Genomic DNA, 22602 nt, shown 5'->3' on the forward strand with positions numbered 1-22602 from the left:
ACTTGGAGGTCACTAGATTTTTAATTATATTATTTTGCCTATTCATTTGTCATTTAAAACCAAGCAAAAGCAGAATGTTACTGACATTTCATATATTTATTTGTTTTACTGTGGAATTTGAGTCCATCACAGGTTGTACAGACACGTGACACCAGCAGGAAATTAGGTAATTGGAGAGGACCCAGATGCAGAACATCAAGTTTATATTAGTAACTCTAATACAGGGAACAAACCCCGGGACGTAGTAAACACACTTTCTCCTCCTCATTAGAATTTAAAGCTACAGAAACCGAAACGGCATGTGAAATCTCTTTGTGGGACTGGATCAAATGGCCATAATTCTGCGCCATGAATTTTTGGAAAGAGACTTCAGATACAGTATTACGGCACGATTAAGACAAATATATTTTCATAATAGGGGACCTTTAAACATTAAGCATTAGCATATTTTGTTATTCTTTGAAAGGTTTTCTTACAGTTTATTGTTGCAACATTTTACACAAGGATTCCTGTTTAGTTTTAATGGATGGTTTTTGTGACAGGGCAATTACTATTAGGACAGTGCAGTGATGCCATCACAATATTATAATATTATTTCATTTTAAGGATTCTTTTGCCATGTGTTACTGTGCGACCCACTTTAATAAAATCACATTTTAAATCAATTCATAAATCTGACGAGCTGAGCTGTAACACCACCATGAAACACTACCAGCATCTTGCGGTAATGTATTATTACTAATGCTCCAGTTCAGTCATGATTCTAAAATAAAATAGTCTTTCTCTCTGCTATGTATCATATTTCATCATTCTAAAGGCAGCTGTCTGGGCAGGCAGCATTATTTGAAAAGCCAACGTTCCATTCGGACGCTTCAGCACAAATTCAGAGGCTTCCATTGTTCACACCAAAGGCAATTCCATTATGCACTTTGATGACTTTTTTTTATTAGGCTTCGTTGTTGTTGAGTAGATAACCTCTTTCAATTCGCACATTTCTCACACTGCACAGTTTCCCACAGTTCTGTCAAAAAACGTAATAATCTTAATTCATCAGGTCACTTTTCCAGAGCCAGTGTGTTTACAAATCTACTAATTCCATAACGGAACTCCCCAAAGGGATTAATAGACCTTTGTTTCCCTCTTTTTATAGAGGTGAATGTGTAAGGAGTAACTCACTCATTCCGAAAACTGCAAAGAACACACCCACGCACTTCACCTTCCCCGGATCCTCTCTCCGTCCCAGTGGAGTCAAATTGTTCTGTCTCAGATGATCCACTGTGCAGACTTTGCGCCCCCCTACACTCAGAGTGGGGAAATATTCAAACTGTTTTCATTTTCTGCTTGGACGCGTCCAGTTGATGGCTTTTACGGCATCGGGGACGCATAAGGAATTGGAAGGAATTAAACTAAATAATGAGAATGATATTGTGCAAAACCCTGCCACACAACTGTACACTAGTGTTGGCTTTTTGTCCATAATAATTGCAACAGTCTGTTGACACGCCTCTTTAAGAGCATTACGAGACTAGAGAATAGTCACCATCATTTCATTTATTGTATATCGTTGCAGCAGAACTAGTTATTTTTTTAATGAAAATGGCAGCTATAGGTGTGTTATAAAAAACATAAAAATCTACACATATAGCTGTATAACTGATATCCTTTTTTACATTTTGTAGCCAGTGATGTAAAACAACTGAGCTTTGGGGGAAGTAAGGAATAAAATAATAATAAAAAATACATAAATAATAAAAACAATAGTTAAAACAGAGCTGTGCCTTTATGCTGAGTAGTGACAGAACTGCAGTACACAGTCATCCAGGAGTGTCCAACTCACACCACGCTGCATATAGGCACAATAGCATCTCATATGACGCATGCAGCTCGTACATTTTTAAGGAATTGTGTTTGGTGGGTGTGTGTGTGTATATTTAATGCACTGAGGGCAACACAGCAGCTGTAATGCTTTGTGTATGAGGAAACCTGCCATCCAAACCTGGAGATGTGATGAAAAGGAAGAAAAAACCTATAATAGTAACATATAATAGTAGAGCATCAGTGAGAGAGGCAGAAAGGTTTTTTACAAAACGTAAATGCAGGTCATGTGATGATAACTATAACAAAATATACCATTTAATAACAAGCAAACAAGACAATAACTAGACCAAAATGAGTATGGGCATGAATAAGACTAATAAAAAGTAAAATGACAGCTTGATGCAAAGACTTGACTAAAACTAAAATTAAAACAGGCCGCCAAAAAACAACTATATAAAGACAAACCCATCGCATTTCATAAAAAACATAATGCATGCGATTATGTTTAGATTATTTTGACTGATGACACACCTTTCTTAGGTCATTCGTTAATGCTGTGCATACATTACGCATGCTGCAGTGATATAAATTATGTATCCAAAGGATATGCTATGGGATGATGTCTTCCTCCTTTTAATTCATGTTGTGTCTTGGTCTTACACTTCAAATGTCTTGGATTAAATTGGATTTGCTCTTGGTTTGGTGGTCATAGATAAGATGGTATTGACTTCACATCATTTGGATGTGAGTGAGGCCTGTGTCCTTTGATGCCTTTTTTTTTCGCTCATCTATTAGGCGGACATGCTGTTTTTAATAATGCCATAAAGCATATGAAGGATATTTGTTTTGACATTAATGGGTTTTTAATCACTCCTATTATTATGCTCGAGGATTGCCTAAAAGCAGTAATTATTTTCATGGTCCTGCAGTCCTGTGTATGCCACGTGCAGCATGTTAAGTTCTACCTTTGGCGGATCCATCAGTATAGCTAACAGTTTTAGCTCTGCTGCTGTGACTAATCCCTTTTGAGAGGATGTGTTATCTTCACAGAGCCAAGTGAGGTGAAGAAAGAAGGTGGGACAGCAAGGTCCTCTCTATATAGGCTTTCTTATGCTGCTGTGTAATGCATTTAAAGTGGGCTAATTGGAGGACACGTTGGAGGTAGGGAGAAGACATGGCTGTCTGTGTTGCCGCTGTTAAGATAGACCTGTGTGTGTGTGTGTGTGTACTATATGTACTTGTATTTGTTTATTTATCATAGCTAGTGTTAGCCTAGTGGGTAACACACCCACCTACACCCACATGACCGCAAGATCCCAGGTTCAAACCCCACTTACTAGCACTGTGTCCCTGAGCAAGACACTCAACCGTGAGTGTCTCCAGGGGGACTGTCCCTGTCACTACTGTAAGTCTCTATGGATAAGGGCATCTGGTAAATCCCTTAAATGTAATATGGCACTCAGGTGTCACATGAAAGCCCTGTTTCAGAAACATAGACAATTTATAAGGATTATGGTCAAGATTTTGCACGAAACATGGTGTACAGAAGGTAGATGGGCCAAGGAAGAACTGGTTACATTTTATACTATTTTATTGCAAAATAGTATAGATCACAGTCGAAAAGCATTGTTAGGAATGTGATTTTGTGATTTTTTTTTCCTGAAATGGTGTGCAGTCCCTGCCACTATGTAGCAGATCACAGCATGTAGATTTAGAGACCAAATTTAGAGACAAAAATGTAAACAGACAGAGAGAGCGACCTCCTGAAAAAACACACCAACCCATTTCCCACAGAGTGAGTGGAACCTGCTAGATTTGAGGTGAAGCACATGCCTCATGCACATCGTCTCTCATGCGTCCAAGCATGCTTGCTGGTGCACACACACACACACACACACACACACACACACACACACACACACACACCAGGCAGGGCTGCCAAGTTGTTGGCGGGGCGCCCTGGACGTGCCAGGTTGCTGTCTGACAGACCACTCAGCCGTGTGCTGGAGATCAGCACCTCACTTCACACTCACCAGGACGCAGAAACCACGTCAGAAACACACACTGGTGCTGGATCACTCTCTCACACACACACACACACAGACACACACACACTGCTGTGACAGAGACACGCGGCACACTAAACACAGGACATCCGTAGCCTTGTGCTTGGCAGGGGCGCGCAGGGGGTGGGATAGTGCACGGTATTGCCCCGGTGAGCAGTAGTGCATGTCAGTGGTGTGCGTAACGATGCCTAATGGCGCCTGGTGGCACTGATTCCATTACAGGCTTTTACCAGCAGGAGCTTCATTTTCAATTCTGACCTCAGCTTACGCTTTTTTTTTTTTTTTTTTTTGGAGTGCTTCCTACTTATGAAACCTTTGTGTCTTCTCTGTGCATTGAAACACAGATGCCTAGAACGATATAATGTGCCATGAACTGTAACAAAGCCTAAATTACTGCTTTGCATAATATCTACAGCTGTGTGTCTTTCATTCTATCCAGTAAAACAAAACCGACACCTACACATCTCACAAAAGCTTAAAAGAGATATGGATTTTACAACAATAATTCTCCCCACAACAGGACATTGAAATTTCCCTGGACAGTTCGTCAGTCTCTCCTTCATGTTGATTCCTTCTCTACACCTTAAGAAAGATTCGTCCATTTTAATCTACCAATGCTTGTACAATCTCTGCTTATCTCCAAACTGTAACTCACTTCTGGCGGTTTCTGCCTCTTAGCGCCACTTAACCTCTCCAGCTGGTCCAAAAAAGCGCTGCAGCATGACTTCTTTTCAGCCTTCTTAAATTCTCCCACACCGCTTCCACGGACTTGCTGTAGCTGCCCGCATCAGATTCAAAATGTTGATGCTTTCCTACAAAACGAAGGAAGGGTCAGCAACCTTCTACCTGAAATCTGTCGTTGCTCTGCACCTCGATCTCTCCGATCCTGCAGCACTGTTCGACTGCTACCACATCTCTCAAGGTACTAGGAAAGCATTTGTCTAGAATCTTCTCGGTCTTGGCTCTGTCTTGGTGGAATGAACTTCCACTAGATGTATGAGCAGTTCATTAAAGATCTTGAAACGCAAGATAATAACCTTCCTTTTTAGAAAATACATAGATTAAATAGAGCACTTATGTTCATTTACTTAAAGGGGGGATCTGCGTTATTAAGCGAATGTTATTTACAGTTGTGAACTAAATGAGGAATTTAAATGATGAACATTTTAAAGCAAGTTGCTCTGGATAAGATTGCCAAATGTAGATAAAACATTAGCAATATGTGAGGATAGGAAATCAGAGCTAAATTACTGCAGTTGCACAAATAATTTTAACGCTCATTTAGGGAAAACAAGCAATGAGGAGGCTTGTAGTACACCAAATATAAAGACAGGATAAAGACATGGACCTTTTATTCCATGAATGGACCTACACCTATAGTGTTGTGGAGTATTAACCCTGTTCAGTCTTAATTATTCCATATTCCTTATTCCTGGATGCACTTTGCAAAGCCATCTTCACCACATGGAACAACGTTCCCATCAGTCTGCATGAATACACTTACATCAAGCTTGCCTCAACAGTTCAGAGCTCTTTCATGGCACAAACTTACACAATATTAGACAGGTATTTTCAACATTCTGGCTGATTGATGTGCAATAGAGTGCCGATGGCAGTGTCCAACCGGCACTGTATTTGCATTTGGAACGTTAACTTTCTCCCGCACATCCTTCTGTTGTTAGTAATTATCCTTGCGGAGTTACTCTGCTCTCCTGTGGAGCAGAACAAGAGCAATGGTGAGGCTGAGATGGCAGGGTGACTCTAGGACACCTCCCAGACTGACTGATACAGGCTGGTAGAGAAGACACACCCACACACCCACACACACACACACACAGCACACCCAGACAACACTGTCTGTCTGGGCCGACAAGAAAATACGATAAGCAGGGTCAGGTCACCCAGACACACATTCAGTCACACCTCAGGGGTAGGCTGCATATGACAGGATCACTTGTCTCCTGCAACCGGAGAGGGGGAGCTTTGAGGCATTTACAGAGAGGTCACTGCTACGAGATGCTTTTCAGTGTCTTTGGTTGTGGACTGTGGAAGTTGCTCTGTGGCGGCATAATGAAATGTTCTGATCAATGTGGCCTTAAAATGTCACAGTTTAAATCATCATTTGAATTTTGTGATACATTGTGAAATGAATATTGATCACATTAAAATGATAACCCCCTGATATTCGTGGATCTAGGGCACGATAAATTATTATCACCTTTTAAGTCATAATTCATTATTTCCAATATCATTTAGTTTACCCTGCTGTAGCAGTGATGTGGCCTCACACCTCCAAGGTCCTGGCCCTGGACAGAGTTTGCATGCCCAACCGTGACCCGGAATAGGACTAAGAGGATATGGAAAGTGAGTGAGTGCTCTACCAGTCACTAGGCGAAGTGTCATGCATGTGGTACGTACCTGACCACAATGTATATTTATATGTTCTCTAGCATCAATATGACCATTTTTCATTGTAGAAGCTATATGAAGGATTTGGTAGTTTTTTTTATTTGTTCGGTTGCTGTAGCCAATCATGAAGAATAACATTGTAACTGTGATGGAAGAGCAGTAGTACCTTTCAGGTTGTGATTTAAAGTTCATTATTCTTCCAACCTGCTACACTGAAAAAAGGAGACACTGGCTAATCTTTAGAAAACTGAAGTAATCGTTAACAATTTCAGCATTGACATAATGTAAATTAACCAATCAAATCGCATCAATGCTTAAATATGAGGTGTGACAGATTACTTTTAATGTAGTTCTTCTGGAGCAAAAAAAAAAACCTATCCCCATTCCTCATCACTTCATTTTTTTTTATTATTATTACTTGTAGCAGCCATGAATAAACGTTAAGGGCTAAACCGTAGTATAATTGCACTGTCATGTATTTGTCTCACTTTAAAGCTTAAATATCATGTCAAGCAATATAACACCGTTCTCCTGTAGTATTGCTTAATGGGCCTCCTATATTCAAATGGTTCCAAATGATCATACGTATCATAAACCATACCTTTTTTATTATACGCTATATTGCCCAGCAATACTAAGGACCATTTCTTGCATGGACCAGAGGGCCTGAAGTCCTGTGGTAAATTAGATTGTTTACTGAGCCGTATGCATGTTGTTGTGAGCATTGATTTAGCCAGCAGAGTTCATTAATAGAACAAGTGCAGCCGAGTTTGGGTCTGTGTTTCTGCTCTGTCCTGTTCAATCGGAAGACACACGGGTCCATCTGCCAGTCCCACTTATCAGTGTCACAGCTGCAGTCTGAAATGATGAACAGATGAAGAGGAGAGGGGACACTCCTCTCCTCTTTTCCTCAACCCACAGCCTTCACACACACCTTCCATGTTTCTTTCTTTTTTTTTGCTACCAGTCTTCCTTATCTGTTTGGCTTCCCTTTGGACACTTGTATTTCAGACCCATCTCTCACACGTCTGCTCTTCATCTTCCTCTCTCCATCAACCCTCTCTTCTCTCGCCTCCACTGGCTCCAGTCCAGTTTAATTTCTCCAAAGCCGGAGGGTGCACCTCGGCTTATATCTTCCCCTCGTCTTTCCATCTTTCCCCCTCCGCTCCTTAATCAGTCTAAGGAGCAGTGATGGGGAGGCAGCGGTGTAACCAGCTGTCAGCGGCTCCATTTCCTCTGTTATTTTTTACAGCCCTCATGGTTCAAGGTTCCACCTCAACTTCAGGAGCAGGGCCCTGTGTACCCCAACCACTTCCATAAATTTAGCCTGCACTATAGCAATCAATAGGCCCTGCTTGGCACTGCAAAACCCAAAATGAGTATAGATTTTCTGTCCTCAACACTACTAAATTATGCAAACCTGGATATACACACACACACACACACACACACTAGGCTTTTTTGGATAGACTACTCCACACCAGCTCTGGAAGTCGTTGTAGTCAGCCAGACCAGGAGGAAGTGGTAGCTGGAGTAGTGAATGGAGCTGGCATCAGAGCCGAGGCTTTTAAGTGAATCGACCAGAGTCTGTTCTTAAGGATTGGTGAATTCAGATAAGGAAGTGTGTCCCATGGACCTTTTATTCTAACCGGAATTGTTTACTGTATAAAAGGCTTGCTGAGGTACATGCTGAAATCAGCTGCTTGTCAGTCGGCCACACTCGGCCACAGTACTATTGGCAGCTTGATCACAGGCCCACATGGGAGCTTTCCACCTCAGGCATCCAGTTGAATGTAGTCACGTAGACTACGCCCTAAACTCCATTACAACACCATTCCTAGCAAATAGGAATCAAATCTGCTTTTAATCAGTGAATTTTTTATTGCAAATTTTCTTAGTCACTGCTAAAATTTAACCAGATGGATTTGCCTGAATGTCAGTCTGAATTTAAGTTCATGTTGTAAAATATATGAAGGTGTTTGAATCACATAGGCTCCTCTTGCTGTTGATGAACGACAATTTCTATTCTTGAAAGACTATGCTGTGTGATGCCACGGTGCGCCCGGCCCACCAGGTGGCACCAGTTCACTGGTTCACAGTCCTAATTACTCACGTGTGTTTTCTATTTGGTTTTGCTAATGAGGACTGATATTCATGTTTGCCTTTTCCCTTCACTTCTATGTCGTTCATTTGCCTAATGAATTTTCATTCATTCAATTTCACCATGTCGCGCCTGTGCCTCTGTCAGGATTGACTGCAGCTGGGCTCATCACCTGTGCCCAATCCTGACAGCGCATAAAAGCTGGAGATTTACGGCCCTTCGGGAGCGACGGCATTTTCGTGGACGTTAGTGCACTATTGTGAATGTGTGTATTTTCAGTTCTGGCAATCGCCACACGCCTGCGGGTTTTTTTGTGTTCTCCCCTTTATTCCACGTTTATTGGCCACCGTGCCGTTGTTTATTTGTGTTTATTGTTTATTTGTGTTTATGTATTTATAATAAAACCCCCTTCCCAGCATGTCCCGCCTCTGCGCTTCCTTCCCCCATCAGCCAATAGTCGTGACAGCCTCCTCCTTTGTGTTCAGAGGTGAATCAATCAACAGAACCAAAAAGTGACGTCTGATATGACCACTGGCACCATTTTTTGTATTCATGAACACTCACATGAACACTGCTGTGTCTAAACCTCAACTTTCTCTTCTTTAGGGGGCCAGCAAAAATGTACTTTGTGGTAATTATGAAACACACAAATACACACTGTGACACCCTGGACATTCACTCTCAGCAGGCTAGGCTGGAACTCCAGCAGGGTCTCTGTTGCCCGTTCCTGCTGAAACATTGAGATCAAAATTGGCCTCATGTAACCCCTCTGTCTACTGTTTATTCTTATTGGAAGGTAGGTCAACAGCAAAGAGGTGAATTTAAACATTCCTGTTATTTATGGCAATTGACTCACCACCTATAAATCATGAATCTGGTTCAAAAATCGAATGCAAACTGAATGCCAATCTCCCAAAAACATCCATTGGGTTTCGAGGCCACTAGGTTCCTACGAACTGAGGGGCTCAGGGTAACCTTGCGAGTGGCTTTGACTGAGAGGGAAGCTAATAGCCTGGGCAAGCCATGACCGAGCCATCACTAACTCTGCCAGCAGATTGAAATGATCGTCTCATACTGTCCCACGCTGCAACTCTATTATGGCTTGCAATTCCTCAGCCTCACGAGGCCCTACTGCACCCCTCTTTCTGCCTCCTCCTCAATGACTTTTCATCTCTATAATTTTTCTTACTCAATTTTCTCCTCCTGCAGTTCCTTTTCTTCCCTGGTTCCATATCTTCGGTTTCACTTGTTAAATCACTTTTTCTTCTCACTCCACTGATATTTCTTTTCTCAACATTTATTTTACTTTATTTTTTTCTCATTCTCCTCCTGTCTCTCTCTTGCACACCCACACTCACTTTCTCTCTCTATTTCTCGGTCTTACTGTCACAGACACACACAAACAAAACACACAAATACACATTTTCAGTTTCACCTCAGCTGGGTCAGCACATCCACTGGGGAGGGTTCCTTGTAGATTTGGGTTCAATGAAGGTGACATTGAAGCTTTGTTTGGTGGTGTTCATGAGCAGTGATGATGTGTATTCACTCATCTGTCGCAAATCTGGGGTGGTATGGACAGTGAAGTTACTGTCCCAAATATTAATGGAACAATTCACCCAGATCTTATTAGCACTTGTAGTAGTTGTTTCTAAATTAGGAGCTTTTTTCCAAGAAAAGTGTATAACAGTATATCATTACATACAGAACACCCGGAAAGAAGTCACAGAGTAGCACACTTTTTCCACAGTCTATTATGTCACAGCCTTATTCCAAAATAGATTTAATTATTTTTCCCTCAAACACACAACACCCCATAATGACATTGTGAAAAAAAGTTTACTTGAGGTTCTGGCAAATTTATTAAAAATAAAAAACTGAGAAATCAAAATTGAGCTCAGGTGCATCCTTTTCCCCTGATCATCCTTGCAGAATATTTTGGCTTCTTTGAAGGTCTCAATGAACACAGTGGCCTCCATCATCTGTAAGTGAAAGAAGTTCAAAACAACCAGGACTCTTCCTAGAGCTGGCCGGCCACCTATACTGAACAATCAGGGGAGAAGGACCTTAGTCAGAGAGGTGACCTAGAACCCAATGGTCACACTGTCAGAGCTCCAGAGGTCATCTGTGGACAGAGGAGAACCTTCCATCAGGACAACCATCTCTGCAGCAATCCACCAATCAGGTCTGTATGGTAGAGTGGCCAGACGGAATCCACTCCTTAGTAAAAGGCACATGATAGCTCTCCTCAGACCATCTCTCAACTAAATTCTCTGGTCTGATGAGACAAAGAAATAACTATTTGGTGTGAATGCCAGGCATCACGTTTGGAGGAAGCCATGCACCGCTCATCAGCAGGCCAATACAATCCCTACAGTGAAGCATGGTGGTGGCAGCATAATGCTCTGGGGATATTTTTCAGCTGCAGGAACTGGGAGACAAGTCAGGATAGAGGGACAGATGACTGCAGCAATTTACAGAGACATCCTGGATAAACCTGTTCCAGATAATAAGGCTGTAACAAAACAAAATGTGGGAAAAGTGATGCACTGTGAATACTTTCTAGAGGCAATGTATAAACTGGAACCGGATAACCCATACAAACACAGGGAGAGTATACAAGCTCTACACACACAACGCTGATCTACGGATTCAAACTTTCTACCTTGGAGGTGTGAGGTTGCAATACTAACCCATTCTGTGAAATTTACACCAATCTATTTACAACACTTAAAATATGTTTTATTGTTGGAGTTTAACCCTTATTTAGCTTGTTTTATTGTCCACCATGTAAATTCACAAGCTTTATACCCCCAAGCTGATGACTCAGCTAGTTCTAAATGGAAATTCAGATGGAAATGTATTTTTTTGCAGTAAGAGCAGAAATGTCAGTAGCTCACTTAAGTCATTAGATTTATTTGTCTACTTGTCTATTGGGATCAGAAGGGGAGTTTTGGACCAGATAATCAGACTTTACAAGCAGATAGGACGCTTGAGGTCATGGTACGGGTTCATGAACAATGTACGTTTTAATAATTTAAAGAAATGTTGCATTCATAAACTTACCATTAAATCTATTGAGGGTCTCCTCTTTTGAATAACATATCCATGTTGTAAAATATAAAAGATTCATAACTTGTCTTGTTTCATCTGCTTCTGCTAAAACTTCACGTGCTCTTGCCTTGAATTTCAGAAGTGTCTTTTATGTTCAAAGGCCAAGCCTCTTCACTGAGTCAGATTTAAGTGGTTTTATCCCTAAGTCCAGGCTTTTGTGCTTTGTGCATTAAATACAGTCAGATGAAAGAGTATTGAACTGAACATGTATGAAAGCTTTCTTGAAATAGAATTTAGAAATTCTGCATTGCCAGTGAGTCTCATTTCATTGGACAATTGACCAGTGCTTGTGATTCGTAGCCACGGTGTACTAAGTGTATTGAGCGCCACCTATTGTTTAACTGTACTGTTAAGACATTCATTACCATATTCTTTTAACGGGTAATGAATTGTGACAGTCTGTGTCACATTATTATGTAGATTTGTGGCCAACCGACATGCAGACCGGACACACCAGTCACATTCCTCCCATTCACGCCCTGTCATTTTCCATGCAAAGCTCCTCCCACCCAACAGCCACCTCCACTCTTCCCCAGTGGCAGCACCGGGTGAAACGCTTAGACTTGATTCCTATTGTAATTAAATCACTTAAAAAAAAAATTATACAGGGCAAAGTGTGGTCTCATTAAAGCGAATTATTAAAGTGTAGCTCGGAGAGCCGTGGGGGTTGGGTGTGAGAGAAGAGCGTCAGGCAGGGTCTATCAGCTGACTCATGAACTCCGCTAATGTCTCCATCAGAGGGTAAACTCTGTGGTTAAAGCCCACAGAGACTTTGATTTCATTTTCTGCTGTTGTTTCACGTCCACTCTGACCTCTGCTCCGATTTTTCAGTCTCTGCTGAGTTGCAGTTTAGTTTAGATTAAAAACTGGATGTGTAGATATGAACCCAGAGTATGTGTGTATACCTGGATGCACCTCATGACCATTTTCTTTTTGCAGCAGTTCACTGTCCCAGCTAACAAAAAACTGTTTCATCATTTTGTCTGAGGGTCTTTTTACAAAAACATACAATAACCATAAAATAAAGTGAAAGTTTTGTCATTGCCCACTGCATTTAACCAGTAATCTTTTGTGATGAGGAAGGTGTGAGGATGGTTCCTTTCTCAATGGTACTTTTGGCCTGTACTGTATGTGTGTTTAAGCTATTTACTCTAAAGTAACCTTTTGACATCTATAAAAATGTGTGCAAATTGTGTCCCGCATTATTTGTCAGTGGAATTATATCAGGAATTATATCATACAATGTGGGAACAATGATTTTTTTCTGTGGACCTAATCTGAGTTGCAGAACTTTCTATTTGTGGCTTTATCAGATTCGTTCCTCTGGGAGTTACTAAGGAAAGTCATTATTGCCTCCAATTATGTTCCAGACACCCTTTTAGTCAGCAGCGGTGGGATTTAGTGCTGAAGAATCAACACATTTAGCCTGGAAATGGTTTATAGCTAAATATAATTACATTAAAATAACATTTAAATAAGTAAGTTTAGGTATTGGCACCTGTTTTATAATGTTTCACTGTAGATCTTTTTTATTAAAAAACATCAGTATATACATAGAGTAATGCACAGTCAATCACCTGGCCTTTTTTATGGCCTTTATGGCATTTTACAATTTAACATGTTTTCAACTGGACTCGCTCTCTCTCCTTCTCATATAGGAAGAGCTGAAAACTCTAGAGAATATGAAACGTGATGGCATGTATCAGATGCAGCAGTAAGTATCTACACACACACACACACATACACACACATACACACACAAGCATCTCCAATATTCACCTGAAAGCTGATCTGACTGCTGTGGTTGGAAGGCAATCTGTTTCCTGTTTATTGCAGTCATCAGCTGACCACAGATATGGAGAACAACATTGCCCAGATCCCAGCCGACTCGATCCCGCTGGAATCCCAGGAGTTCATGTGAGTCATGTTATTACATGGCTTTATTTATTTGCGCATTTCATTTTTTTCAGTCCAGTTTAAATGTGCTGTATGTGCCATAAAGTAATTTACAGTAAACATTAAGCAGTTTAAAAGAAGTAAAGATGGTCTATCAGCATCAGGCTTAGTGTTCATTTCTAGCTGATGTGACTTGAGATGTAAAACTACTGCAGAAAAAAAAAGTGCAGTCCCCTTTGTGTGTGTGCGCGTGTGTGCATGTGCATGATCATATTTCATATACTAAATATGAAAGGCGATGCATGCATCAGCTGCAGCAGGAAGTGGATTTAGACGCTTTGACAGAGTGTGTGTGAGTACATGCAGCAGGGTCAGGGTGCGGGTGTGTTAATGAGTGCTATAATGGCCTGGTGGCCATTGATGTCATTGCGCTCTGCAGGACGGATAATTGGAGCATCCGTTTTAACCCGGCTAAATTGCCGTCCCGTCTCTGACCTTAAATCAATGGAAGAGCAGGAATAATTCACTGCTGATATGAGAGAAGGTATGGCCAGTCACGCTTCCATTACCATCAGTTGTCCATCTTCTCAAAAGAACCCAAACAGAGCAAAGAGAGGGTCCATTTATGGAAGCAGGATGAGTGTCCAACTGACAGACTCGATTCAAGCCACATTTTATTACCATTATCCTAAGAGTTATCTCAAGATTATCTTCAGGAAAGCAATATTTCGTTGTGCAAGATCCCCAAAATATCTGGGGTCACAGAATGGTGCTGAATGAAATGTATGAACACGTATGTCTTATTTATTCCTAATAATATGTTGTAATTGTATCATTCATCTGTATATTTAGATCGGTTATGTAAGCTATGTACAATTTACTATTAACTATTGATTGATTGAGTGAGTTATTGGTTGATGGTTTCATTGCAGCATTCAACAGACTTGGCAAGACTTCCAACACAGACAGGAGATCTTGGAGAAGAGGAGCCCCTCCCCTCCCTCACTCTCCTCCTTGGGGAAGATGAGCACGTCCATCAGCATGACCACCCTATCAGACGGCAGCACCCCTGTAAGTCCCGCCTTTTCTGCGCTGTATACGACCTGCGCTATTCTGTCAGCTGATTGGTTTAAAGGAATTTTTCGTGTCCCTTTTGCTGAGGGAAACGCTTATATTTTGTGTATCAGCATGCATTTTGTACATCAGCAACATTTGCATATGCATTTTACGTTGATTAATAATTAATTTACAAACTTGACATGCTGAAGGTTGTGGATTTCTCCAGGATGTGCAGTTTTTACTTATCTATTTACTTGTTTCTGATGGGTGGAACTGGGTGTATTTGAGGAAGATCTGATATCACAAGATTTCTGCTGATTAACAGAACAGGGGCAGAGGGGGTGATGTTGGATTGATTGTCACTAAGCGGCTATGATTTCAGGTATGTTCCACTCTTGATTAAGTCTTCTGTAATGCTTGTAACAATGAATAATAAGTGGTTTGGTGTGTGCATTACCATGGTGCAGAATGTTAATATCTGTGGATTATTGTCTGATAACAGATCGATTGTGGTGCATTGACCATGCAAGTACATGGCAGAGTGTCCGTGTCTGATTAGAAGATGTAAAGAAAAAAAATTGTCCCCAAAGACAAACGAGAGGCCTGTAGCAGTGAACGCCTCAGAGGTTCTCTCATAAGCATTCCCCCATTACCTTATAATGAGAACATGGCGGCCTGCTGTTCCTAATGCCAAATGACCTCCACATCTTTGTCTACTCACTGTAAAGGATTAGGACACATAAGAACCACTTAAGTCAGGGGACATGTTATAATGAGGACCCTGCAGTCTATATCGGTCGAAGTGTGTGTTTGTGTGTGCGCGTGTGTGCATTTGTGAATATAGTGAGGACAATCTGATGAGGACTCCGCCTACCTTGTGTTGACCTTTAGAACAGAAACTGCATTTTATTCAACGAAATTAATGACATTTTTTGACATCCAAGTGTAAAACCATTTACAAACTCGACCTTTCATGTCCATGAGTTCAGTAACATAAGACACACCATTTACATATTTAGGTATTAAGTAATTCAGACATGGTTTGAAACACATGGGATGATGTGCATTAGTTACATGCAAATGACGTTTTCACCTCTCTATCCACAGCATTGCCAATACTGGGGGGAAACTCTGGTCTCAACAAATCAGACATTTTAAATATGTAGAAATACAAAGATGCTGCAAATACGCACAACTTGAGATAAATGCAGAACAACATTTTTAAACAAAGCACAAGTCCCATGCCAACCACATAAATAAGGTTTGGGGTTCCCTTAAATATGTCCCTTGAACGTTCATGGAATTTCATTTTCAGAGGGCAGGCTGTATTCATGGCTACGTATAGCTTAATAACCTTTTAAAATTGACATAATTTTGTAATAATTCTAGCTTGTGTTTAAATATGTTTTATGACTTAACATGGCTCTATGACTTTGCATGACTTGGTTCCAGCTATGAATGCTTTCCTAGTACCTTGGAACCAGTTAAACAGTGCTGGAGGATCGGAGCGATTGAGCTGCAGAGCGAGGAGTGATGAGAGATCTGAGGAAGGATGGTGCTGACCTTTCCTCTTCTTTGTAGGCAAGCATCAGTAAGCAGTAGAGTGTTGTAAAATAATCTGGGAAGGTTCTGGACCAGCTGGAGTGGACCATTGGTAGATTCTCACTGAAGGCATCAAAACTGTGAATGAACACATGTGGAGTTATGTACTGCACAAAAATAGGTGAAATAACTGAAAACAGTTTTATATTCTAGTTTCTTCAAAATAGCCGCCCTTTGCTCTGATTACTGGGCAGTGGTGGCCTAGCAGTTAAGGTAGCGGCCCTGTAATCAGAAGGTTGCCGGTTCGAATCCTTATCCCTGTTTTTTTTTTTCACTTTTTTTTTTTTTTTTTCATCCACTGAGGTGCCACTGAGCAAAGCCCTGTCATGGCTGCCCACTGCTCACTCAGGGTGATGGTTAAAATGCAGAGGACAAATTTCACTGTGTGCACCGTGTGCTGTGCTGCTGTGTATCACATGTCACAATCACTTCACTTTTTTTTTTTTTTTTACTGCTTTGCACACTCTTGGCATTCTCTCAGTGAGTTCCTAGAGGTGTTTAGCACTTGTTGGCCCCTTTGCCTTCACTCTGAGGTCCAGCTCACCCCAAACCATCTGGATTGGGTTCAGGTTTGGTGACTGTGGAGGTCAGGTCTCCACTTTTTGTTAAGTACATAACTCCACATGTGTTCATTCATAGTTTTGATGCCTTCAGTAAGAATCTACCAATGTAAATGGTCATGAAAATAAAGAAAACACGTTGAATGAGAAGGTGTGTCCAAACTTTTGTCCTGTACTGTATCTGAAGAGACAATCAAAATAGATGAATCATTCTTATGTTGTAGAAAAGGAATCAACAGGAGCAGGAGATATTAGAAATGTGAAAAGAGTAATGGAAGGATAACGATGAACTGCCATCCAGGTGTCCTTTTCAAAATCCAAATCAATATCTAAAAGTTATTAAAAGTTATAATGATCATGATTTCCCCTAACGTTTGTCATGATCTTTATGAATATCATGTTTTAAGGAGGCAGTGCTTCATGTATCTTTTGATTATGCTCCAGCAATGAGATGCTACACACAGACATGGGGTCAGGGACACGGACCCTTTCAGCACTGCGTCCTTAATAATGTCCCTCTGTCAGTCACGTCTCACAGTCATTGCCTGGAAAACGTCCTGCTCAAATAGCAAAAAGTACATTTCTTTGTCTTTTCTGTCGTACCAGCAGTCTCACACTCGCCTCAGCATCCTCGCCATGCTGGGGCTTATTCTATACGCTGATTGAATTTCCTGCCTTTGTGCTGCGTTATCCGTCTCTGACTAAAACCTGCCTGCTGTCATTTTGTGACACATGCTGTCTGCGTGTTTGAAAAGAGAGCGTTTATTCAAAATATCCTCCTATTCATGAAAAGCCTAATTCTCTAACATGCATAGTGCCTTTTACAATAACTTCACCTCAAAGCAGGATCCTCAGCTCTCCGTGGATCAAGCTGAGGGTTGACAATGAAAATTGCCTGTTAAGGGGAGGAAACCATTCTGCTTCTGGCTGGTTTAGGAAAGTCACAGCAGGGAAAGAGAGGTGAAGGAAAATGTCTGAGTGAATGGAGAGCTGAGTAGTACTAGGAGTATAGATAGAGTGAAGTACAGTACTGAAATCAAGTCATTATAGAGGTATTCAAACAGCAAAATCAAAGCTGAACATACTTTAATAATAACCAACAAATGTCATTACTGACAATAATGCAGTTTCTCATGTCAGCCAATCAAACACAATTCTTTCATAAAAAGTTTTTCATACAAATACAATGTAATATTACTGAATATTTGGAATATGCCTTAAGCAAGTGATGACATATAAGGATCTGGGGGGTTGCCATTGGGCCAGTACTTTTAAATGTCATTATTTTGGGCCTCAGAACATAATATATTGATACCTTGATATGACAAATGGATTCTCATTGTAACCCTGTTTCTCGCAGTGCAGGTACTAGAGAGGGGTACTACAGTGTAGCGATCAATGTAGTCTAATGTAAAAGATAGAAGATAAAGTGAAGTGATTGTCACATGTGATACACAGAAGCACAGCACATGGTGCACACAGTGAAATTTATCCTCTGCATTTAACCCATCACCCTGAGTGAGCAGTGGGCAGCCATGACAGGCGCCCGGGGAGCAGTGCGTGGGGACGGTGCTTTGCTCAGTGGCACCTGAGTGGCACCTTGGCGGATCGGGATTAGGACAGTGAAATTCTTTCATTGTATTCTGTACCATTTCATAGTTTTCTTATTGTATTCTTTATAACCTTGAAAACTGCCAGTTAATAATAGTTGTTTAGTATTCATAAAATGGACAAAATGGCCCTGTTTGTCTAGATGGATGGATGGATGTAACAAGGTGGTACATTCTAGAAAGAAATCATATGTGCCAAAAGAAAAAGCCCAGCTGAATATATTACCAAGGAACTCTACACAGGCAGAACCAGACATGGGCTTGAGCTGTCCACATGTAACCATGGTGACAGTAGACAGTTCAGTCAGCAAAAACTCTAAGGTCATGTGTGACATCCATTCTCCATCCCTCAACCAGGGCAAAATTCCTGGGGGTGGTGTGTATTATTTTTGTTTACTAAAAGTGGTGCTAAACTATACGGTATACGGTTATTTGCATGTCAGTAACGTGTGATTCAGAAAAGGACAGAGAACACAAGAAAAGAATATTACTATCCTAATAAATAGAGCAAAACATAATGTAAATTTGTATCAAAATAAGGTCTTGACATTTTAATGCCATATTTTTTTATGAGTTAAGTAATTTTAAATACTTAAATGACATTTGGACCAGCTGGAAGAAGATTTTAAAAATAATTTCTCTGTCCACTAGGTGGAGCCAGTACACAAGAGTTAAACAGTGTAAACACTTGCATCATCTATATAAAAAATCTAAATCTTCAGGTTTACCTAAATGCAAAATATGCTTTTAGTTTGTGTGTCTTTCCATTTGCAATTTGTTCAGTTCACAGAAATCTTTATGTAATATGTTCCCTGTGTCTGAGCTGGAAATATTTTTTGTCAAAGTGGCAAACACAATTGGCTTGATGCTTTATCTAGTCCTTCACACATAGGAATCTGCGTTTATGGTGTAAAAAAAAACATTTCTTTTTCAAATGTAGGCCAGAGTCCTCTTTTCATTCTTCAGAACGCTTGGTACCACAAACACACCTGTGCAAAAAAAAAAAAAAAAGGGTCCTAGCGCTGCAAGAATGCGTTTCTATATATATAAAAAGAATAATTTTTCCAAGACTTCAAACCACACCAGCGTTTTCCCTTCCTGACATGCACTGTGAAAAAAGGCGTGGTATTCTTGTGGTACATTATGGTAGATTAATGTAATGTTAACGCTGTCTTGTGTTTATCCCTGAATTGCACTGCAATGTCACGGGTGTTGCCATATCTCTTCAATCCAACCATCGGCCTAATCCCCCTTTTTCATACTACACTAAGTTTTATTTTAATGTATGTTAATTTTACTAATACAACAAATCACTGTCTGCTCTGTACGTCATTGCTCACGTATAACTAAAAAATAATTTACACTAAAATCAAACCTTACATTTTTATTTAATTAATTTGCATTCATATGGTGGCAGTTGTAAAAGCCTGTAATATTCTGATAAATGCTATAAATGTAAATGTAAGCTAAAGACACAAAGCCTTTAAATATCTGGTGCATCTTTATCATTGGACCAAGCAGGGCAAGAGATACGGATGGGGCTTAAGCAGTTCAGATATCCTTGAATATTCTGGGTTGTGAAGGCATCAGAATGCTAAATAGCAGATTACTGCAAAGGAGAACATGCAAAAATCTGAATTTATATTAGATGGATCAACAATGAGAAGATGAATAAAAAAACAACACAAATGCTTATCATGAGGTGGAAGTAGTTTAGTTTTGGACCAGAAAACTGGACACCAGATGATCTGAATCTCAGGTTGAGTTCCAGGAAAGTCAGCACTGGGATGTGGGAGGTGTTAAGTGAATGGAAGACGAGTGAAAAGTAAACAAAAAACTTACCCTTTGGTGACTTTGTCCTTTATTATCTTAATACTGTAGGAATTCAGCAACCCTGTATGCATTATATTTCATATCTGTAGCCAAGCCCAAACAATTATGCCAGAATAGTGGCAGCATATCCATCAAGAAATCTAAATCTACATCTTAATAGACATCAACACACATCCATCAGGAAACGTCCTTAACACAACAGCAAAGAAGACGAGGTTAAATGGAGCGAAACTGAAGTTTAATGCATCTAAAATGCCTGTCCTACTCCAACCAGACCACTAGGGGTCAATATTGTGGCTTGTAAAAGAAGTGTCAGTATTTGAATTTTAAACGTTGTGTGTGTATGTTGATTGCATATTACATTAGGTGTACCAATTACTATTTGGATAACTAAGTAAATGTAAGAAATGTATTCTTTTGTCAGTTTTTTGCTTCCTTTGCATTGCTCGGTTGTCATTTTTCGGTGTCCCGCTTGCCTTTCATTTCATGGCACTCTTTATTAAATATTTAGATCCTTCAAGATTACATCAGACTCCTGAATGGGGCCTTTGGGGTCTCTTTTATTCGTTCATCCTTTTCTTCTCCCTTTGAAGGGCTGATGTCTCCGCATGGCCACGTTTTGTATGTATGCCCTGGTGTTGCCTCTAATTAATGTCTGGGTGAAGACCCCTGCTGATGGATGTGATTATGAGGAGCACAAGCTCAGGGATGAATTGATCGCATTGCGAAGTTTGCCGACGGAGATCACGGAGGATCTTCAGGAGGACAGCATTAAGCCTTGTCCAGCCTTGAGGACATGGCCTGGGTGACAGGATTAGAAATATTATGATGTTGATTTGCAACCCTAGACAACTCTAGAGCGGTCAAATGTCCATGAAGCTTTTGCTGAATATTTCAGCAGGAAGAGGCTGGGAGGGTGCAACTAGGTTCCAAAGACCAAGTGGATGGGGAGTACAAGTGAAGGGAGGAAAGGAGGGGCGCAGGAAGGTGTCCCCCATTCCAAAGTCAAATACATTCATCTTGTTTCATTTTCGTTGACTCCCTCGTCCTCCCCCACCCCCTCAGACAGACTCCTTTTCTCTGGATGGTTCCGCTTCGTAACCATGGGTGACAGTTACCAAGGAAGGTGTCAAGAGATGTGGGAGGGCACGGGGCTTTTCTGAGGCCAGACTCAAATCTTATATCATGTTTTTTGGCAGATGAGTGATGGCTTCCCCTGCCCTTAAATGATGTGGGCGATGCAGTGGCCCCGCCCGCCTCCCCTCACTCACTTTCATTTCTTTCTCATTTTCATATCGCCATCTGTGTCTCTGTGTTTTGGTCACCCTGCTCTTTTTTATCTGTATCCATGTCCAATGGTCCCCTTTCCTTTTCTCCGTTTCACCTTCCTGCTCTCTCTCTCTCTCTCTCTCTCTCTCTCCCTCAGTCTCCACACACACACACACACAAACACACTCATAGATGGTGACGGAAAAGGAAGTGTATTGCATTATTTAATTGCGGAGAAAGCCTCATGTCAAGTGTCATGGTGAAACTGTGTGTGTGTGTGTGTGTGTGATTCTGAAAGGTAAGCCTTTTCTCAGTACCTGTGCTCCGAATCAAAAGGAGCAGCCTGCAGTCTCATACCAAAAGCAGCTCATTACTGAAGAAGGAATGAGCCGCCCAATTACGATTCTCATCGCTGCGCGCCACCGTGGCTCGTCACCCGGTTCCGCCAGAGATCCATTATTCATTCAGATTTAAGCACTTTTACTTATTTACTGCACTTCTCCTGCTATCGCAACTCCATGTTCGCTTGGCTGCTGTCTGGTTGGTGATGGCCTTCACGTTACAGAATGCAGAAGCACTTCCATTCTCTGATATCCAACTTCAGCTTAAACAGATATGATATGAAAAAGTAGATCCTTGTGACTGCCAAAGCAGTCTTGACGATAGTTACCATGGCAATGGCCAACACTTTTACATGCAGCACATAATAGCACTGGGGTGTCACGTAAGTGACATATAGTGCATGTAAACATTTGGACAAATTTGTTCATGGAGTGTAAATTCTCCATTTGCATTGAGTAAATGCTGTGGAGGAGAAAACTGACTTCTCATCATGCTGTATTTCCACAAACAGGAAACAAATTAACTTGGATTTTTGCTTAGCATATTGTGCAAAATAAAAGAACAACCCTGGATATAAGTTGATATCCCCGTGTTCAAGAATGAATAAAAACATATAAAATATTATATTTTGTGGCATCTACCAGTATGTTTGTAATGGCCCCAGCTATATTGTCATTTTCAGTGGTGGCTTCAAATCCCAAGGGTGATGGGTTAAAAGCAGAGGACACGTTTCATTTTGTGTGCACCATGTGCTGTGCTTGCCGTGCATCACAATGACAATCTTTTCAATTTCACTTTCTAAAACTCTTGTATTCAAGCCAAAATAGTCTCCAGCCTTGCCATTCATTTTTAGTGCATTTGTATTTATGTATTTAATTGTTTGGGGTTTTTTGCTCTTATGTGTGTCTCTTTTCAGTCTAAGC

At 40.8% G+C, this 22602-nt stretch overlaps 1 protein-coding gene across 2 annotated transcripts in view; it reads left to right on the top strand.

Moving 5' to 3' along the window:
* The window catches only part of schip1 (schwannomin interacting protein 1), a 217226-nt gene that overhangs the window by 56643 nt on the left and 137981 nt on the right, over positions 1-22602 (top strand). Inside the window, exons 1-4 of one of the 2 annotated variants that reach the window (XM_028961302.1) lie at positions 2967-2979; positions 13167-13222; positions 13345-13425; positions 14337-14475. In XM_028961302.1, the coding sequence (XP_028817135.1) occupies positions 13191-13222; positions 13345-13425; positions 14337-14475 (252 nt within the window). In that variant the 5' untranslated portion in view covers positions 2967-2979; positions 13167-13190. Of the gene's footprint in view, positions 1-2966; positions 2980-13166; positions 13223-13344; positions 13426-14336; positions 14476-22602 lie in introns of those variants that run through there. The other variant, XM_028961301.1, reaches the window with a different exon arrangement.

The sequence above is a fragment of the Denticeps clupeoides genome, chromosome 19 (genome assembly GCF_900700375.1).
Source record: "Denticeps clupeoides chromosome 19, fDenClu1.1, whole genome shotgun sequence".
NCBI classification, from domain to species: domain Eukaryota; kingdom Metazoa; phylum Chordata; class Actinopteri; order Clupeiformes; family Denticipitidae; genus Denticeps; species Denticeps clupeoides.